At 44.0% G+C, this 5719-nt stretch overlaps 1 protein-coding gene across 1 annotated transcript; it reads left to right on the top strand.

Moving 5' to 3' along the window:
* The first annotated feature begins 363 nt into the window (after positions 1-363).
* Positions 364-5494, top strand: LOC124470111 (twisted gastrulation protein homolog 1-A-like). Its single transcript, XM_047023849.1, has 5 exons — positions 364-488; positions 1040-1169; positions 1445-1544; positions 1628-1891; positions 4989-5494. The coding sequence occupies exons 1-5, from the start codon at positions 478-480 to the stop codon at positions 5168-5170; spliced, it is 687 nt and encodes a 228-aa protein (XP_046879805.1). The 5' UTR covers positions 364-477; the 3' UTR covers positions 5171-5494.
* The last annotated feature ends 225 nt before the right edge of the window (positions 5495-5719 follow it).

The following is a 5719-nucleotide window of genomic DNA, read 5'->3' as shown; positions in this document are numbered from 1 at the left end:
ACAAGGTGCGGCGTGAGAGCGTGAGAAATGGTTGAAATGCGTGTGTCACACGGCGAAACCGTGAGAGTTGGCAGCTCTGTAGCCTACATGATACCCAAATAAATGTCCTGGCGCACGTAACTCTGTCAGGCTATTTTTTTTGTACTTCTGTCGATCAATTTCTTATTTCTTGTTAGTTAGCTTACTGCATCCAATCAGCGCTAAAGTGTAGTACCTACCCTTTCCGTTCAGAGTTATTGTTATGTGTTTTTGAGTTAATGTAATGTCGTTTTCCATTTGGGGGAGCGTGTTTTTGTATTGGGGGAGGTGAACAAGTCATCCTATTTGGGAGGAGTTGACTCGTATTGGGGGGGAGTGTATTCATTTGGGGGATGTACTCATATTAGGGTGTGTGATTTGCATTTCAGGGCCACCGTACTTTACTGAACTCTGGAAAACAACGAAGACAGTAATATTGCCGGGGACAGCGCTCGCTCCATGTGGACACGGTGAGTCATACACATTTTACATTGCATATGAAACTAATAGAACAGATACCTACTAAATGTGTGTTTATATATAACGAGAAAAAACGACTGTTTTGAGCGAAGTTGAACCTCGAATTCCCTTAAATATCCTTCAAGATTATCAAATTGAACCATTCGAGCTGGCACCCGACTTTAAATGACTGCTAGCTTAGACAGTCGGCGCAACAAACCCTCGCTGACGAGCTCAGTTTGCATCCCTGTTAGGTAGAGCCAGAGCCGGTTTAAGATAGACATTCTCTGGTAGAGCTAGCTATAGCTACCTCAGGAAGGCTATGCCTCGCCCGCTAGCACACTGGCATGTGAAACCTATTAGTGAATCTTGATAGAATTGAAGGATGGAGGGAAATCAGTGTGTAGACGGGGAATGTGGATTCAGGGAACAAACTCAGGGTTGAAGCTGTTGAGTGATTTAACAAACAGAGCAGATAGACTGATGGTGTGCAGTATACCAAGTTCTTGTTAAAGTATTTGTTATTATGCGATGTTAAACTGGCCTTGTTGTTGTTATCCAGGTCACATCTGAGTGTGGATATGTCCTTGCATATCTGCCTCCCGCTCCTCCTTTTCTTAACAGGACTGTCCCAGACCTCCTGCTGCAACAAAGCTCTTTGTGCCAGCGATGTCAGCAAGTGTCTTATCCAGGTACACCTGTGTGTGTCTATCATCTAGGTACTCCTGTGTGTATCTATTATCCAGGTTCACCTGTGCGTGTCTATCAGATGTCTGTTAGTTAGGGGGTAGAGCTCTATTCTGTCTCCAAGGGCTCTATGGTTGGTCAGATCAGATTTATCTGCCTCCCTGCATATCTGGAATTTCACCTTTAAACTTACTGTGGAGGAACCAGGCATCTTGGGGTCACACACAAACACACGCTCCTTGGGAATTCCTCCAGAAAATAAAGGTGTGCGTTTGTGCAGGAGCTGTGCCAGTGCAGGCCATTAGAAGGGAACTGCTCCTGCTGTAAGGAGTGCATGCTGTGTCTGGGCCACCTCTGGGAGGAGTGCTGCGACTGCGTAGGTGAGTCACATGCTTCCTGCTAGCCAATCAGAGCGCGCAGGGAATCCATCACCTTTTAAACTGGAGTACCTCCCCCTCCCCAGGCATGTGTAACCCTAAGAACTACAGCGACACCCCCCCCACTTCTAAGAGCACGGTAGAGGAGCTGTATCGACCAATCCCATCGCTCTTCCGTGCTCTCACTGAGGGTGAAGCACCTATCAACATGATGGTGGTAACCTTCCCTGTGTCGGAGGAACTAGCTTACCACGAAAACCTGGTGTCCTTCCTGGAAACCATGGACGATCAGCACAACAATGTGTCACTGCCTGGCAACAGTATCCATGCCAGTTATGACAACACCCATGGTAAGTGGCTATGACAAAAGCAAGGAGTGGAATGTACTTCATGCCTTCCAGTTGTCCCTCGCACACGCAAGATAATGTGTGTGTACCAGTGGCGATTTCTTAAGACTGCAAGGAAAGTTCAGCTTCCCCTTTCGAAAAATTCACGGTCAAATATTTACTATTGTGTTCACATTCTGAATGTGTTAGAACACTTTCATATCTAAGGCGAGTTCGTTCAGAATCAGCTACATATACAGTGCCCTCCAAAAGTATTGGAACAGTGAGGCGAATTCCTTTATTTTTGCTGTAGACTGAAAACATTTGGGCTTGACATCAAATAATGAACGTGAGACCAGAGATCAACGTTTCAGCTTTTATTTCCAGGTATTTACATCAGGATCTGATGCACAACTAAGAAAATATCACATTTTGTTTGAATCCACCCATTTGTCATGTGAGCAAAAGTATTGGAACAGATATACTTAAAACATATTTAAGTGAATAAGACTTAATATTTAGTTGCAAATCCTTTGCTTTCAATAACTGCAGCAAGTCTGTGACCCATTGACGTCACCAAACTTTTGCATTCTTCCTTTTTGATGCTTTCCCAGGCTTTCACTGCAGCCTCTTTCAGTTGTTGTTTGTTTTGTGGGGTTCCTCCCTTCAGTCTCCTCTTAAGCAGGTAAAATGCATGCTCTATAGGGTTTAAGTCTGGAGATTGACTTGGCCAGTCTAATACCTTCCATTTCTTGCCCCTGATGAACTCCTTTGTTGTTTTGGCAGTGTGTTTTGGGTCGTTATCTTGCTGCATGATGAAGGCTCTGCCAATCAGTTTGGTTGCATCTTTCCTTAAATTGGCAGACAAAATGTTTCTGTAGACTTCCGAGTTCATTTTGCTGCTGCCATCATGTGTTACATCCTCAATGAAGATTAATGAGCCCGTCCTAGAAGAAGCCATGCAAGCCCAAGCCATGACATTACCTCCACCGTGTTTCACAGATGAGCTTGTGTGTTTGGGATCATGAGCAGTTCCTTTCTTTCTCCAAACTTTAGCCTTTCCATCACTTTGGTAAAAGTTAATCTTTGTCTCATCAGTCCATAAAACTTTGTCCCAGAATTTTTGAGGTTCATCTCTGTACTTTTTGGCAAATTCCAGCCTGGCCTTCCTATTCTTCTTGCTAATGAGTGGTTTGCATCTTCTGGTGTAGCCCTTGTACTTTTGTTCATGAAGTCTTCTGCGAACAGTAGATAGTGATACCTTCACTCCTGCCATCTGGAGGTTGTTGCTGATCTCACTAACAGTTGTTTTAGGGTCTTTCTTTACAGCTCTCACAATGTTTCTGTCATCAACTGCTGATGTTTTCCTTGGTCTACCTGTTCGACGTCTGTTACTTAGTACACCAGTAGTTTTCTTCTTTTTCAGGACATTCCAAATGGTTGTACTGGCTATGGCCAATGTTTCTGCAATGGCTCTGATTGATTTTCCATCTTCTCTAAGACTCACAATTGCTTGTTTTTCACCCAAAGACAGCGCTCCGGTTTTCATGTTGTTTTCACCTCTGAATACAGTCTGCATAGACAAAACCTATCTTACCCAATCTGAACCTGAGTGTAGACATTCAGTGGTATTTATTGATTGAATAATGTATGTAATAGGACACACCTGGGCAACAAAACACACCTGTCAGTCATATGTTCCAATACTTTTGCTCACGTGACAAATGGGTGGGTTCGAACAAAAAGGTGATATTTTCTAATTTGTGCATCAGATCCTGATGTAAATACCTGGAAATAAAAGCTGAAACGTTGATCTCTGGTTTCACATTCATCGTTTGATGTCAAGCCCAAATGTTTTCAGTCTACAGCAAAAATAAAGGAATTGGCCTCACTGTTCCAATACTTTTGGAGGGCACTGTATTAGCAGGTTGACTGACTGATTTCCTTCTCATACATTCCCGTAGCGCCACACTGCATTTCCCTGTTGAAGCTCAGCTTCCATGGACTTCAATGTGGCTGCTTTGAACAGTTTTTTTCAGTGCTTCGAAACTATACGGTCATTGGATAAATGCTGCGATCATGTCCCGCACTGGGCGCTCAGCGTCTCTGTGGGTAAATGGAGGAGTGGGCTGGCCTGGATGCTGGGCTTCCGCATGATGATTGAAGGATCTGTCGAAAGACTGCATCTCCTTTTGATTGACAGCGATTTTGTACCATAAAAAGTCACCGAAGCTATTCGAGCTCAGTCCAATCGCGGATTTTTGCAAGTGTTGTGGAAAGGCCAACTGCTGAAACCTATTTCTTAGTATTTGCTTGGCGAAATGGACCTTAGTATCATACATTATACACCACATTCCTTGTTTCAATTTAACCTAATTCCCACATTTCCTTTGAGTTTAATAGTGTTTCGTTAGATCGTTCATTCATTCATTCATTCATACAGTAGGCTAGGCTAGTGTCGTAGGGGTGAACTAGCCAGTGAACTAGCAAAATACATGGAAAAATGTTTATGATGTAGGCCGAAAATGAGCTTCCCCTATTTGAAAGACCAGCAGCTGCCACTGGTGTGTACATACGTGTAGGATTGTGTGTGTATATACACATTCACGTGAAAGTGTGAAGATACGTGTCCGTGCAGGAGTTGTGGCAAGCTACAGAGAGACCCAGGCCACAACTCAGGAGACTGACGACCAAACAGAGCATTAAAGCACTTACGTGCGTTTTAATTTACAAATAAAAACAAAACTAGAGGGACTTCAAGGGAACCTTACTCCACCCCGGGTCAGCTTTTAGCCTACGTGATCAGCTGGTGACACTTGTGTCACAGCTGAACTGAGGCTGTCCATTCCCTCCTCTTAGCCATGTCGGCTTACCTTTAGTGGACCAGGTCACTGATTGTCTTAAAGGGACGGTACCCAAACTGGCCGTGGGATCTCTGGGACTGCCGCTGTGTGTATGTGTCTGAGTGTATACATTTATACAAGTGTGTATATGTGTGTGTGCATAAATACAGGTGTTTGTATACTCCCTGAGAGCCAAACGAGCTTACGCTCAGTCTATTTTCTTTTGTGTAGTGTTATGTGTGTAGTTCCTGACCTGGTACTGTATTTTTCCCTTGTAGGCAACATGTGCACAGTGGTGTACTTCGACGAGTGTGTATCCATCCGCGAGTGTAAGCAGTACTGTGAGGCCATGGGCGGCTCCAAGTACCGTTGGTTCCATAACGCCTGCTGTCAGTGCATCGGGCCAGAGTGTGTCGACTACGGGAGCAGGAGTGTTCGCTGCCCCAACTGTCTCTCCTGACTGCCCCACCTCTCTCACCTCTGTCTCTCCTATCTGCCCCACCTCTCACCTCTGTCTATCCTGACTGCCCCAACTGTAACAGTCAGTGTGCCAAACTCAGCAGGGGCTGTTGTCTGACTGGATGAAGGGACTTTCGTATTGTGATAAACCTCATATGAACTGTTCTGATGTTGCCTTTTTAAATGTTTTATAGAAGATTTTTCCAGAGAACTGCTTTGTTTTATATTCCGTCATAAACCTGTGTCAAAATATTTTTTTATTATGTTATTTTGTGTTGCTATTTTTGTTACTGACATTCATACTAAATACTTATTACTTATGATATTTGTGGTTTATCTATTTCATTTGTATCCTTCAACATTTTCAAATGAAGTCTCAAGTCTTGAGACTGTACATTTTGTCCTGGGATATGCCTGGATGTGATCCCCTGAACGGATGGTTTTCTGGCCCAGTCACATCCCACCTGGCTGGAACAGGGAGAACATTTTATGTCATGATTGGTAACACCTGGGTGTGCTGGACCAAACATGACACCTAACACGGTTCAAG

This window comes from Hypomesus transpacificus, chromosome 8 (assembly GCF_021917145.1).
Source record: "Hypomesus transpacificus isolate Combined female chromosome 8, fHypTra1, whole genome shotgun sequence".
In the NCBI taxonomy this organism is placed as follows: Eukaryota; Metazoa; Chordata; class Actinopteri; order Osmeriformes; family Osmeridae; genus Hypomesus; species Hypomesus transpacificus.
Note: the sequence above shows the minus strand (reverse complement) of the source record. Positions and strands in the feature narration are given on the sequence as shown.

Excerpts from the sequence above, each read along its gene's own strand:
- LOC124470111 (XM_047023849.1), top strand. Across the intron at positions 1,170-1,444 it reads TCAGCAAGTGTCTTATCCAG|GAGCTGTGCCAGTGCAGGCC; the intron begins GTACACCTGTGT and ends GCGTTTGTGCAG. Across the intron at positions 1,892-4,988 it reads CAGTTATGACAACACCCATG|GCAACATGTGCACAGTGGTG; the intron begins GTAAGTGGCTAT and ends TTTCCCTTGTAG.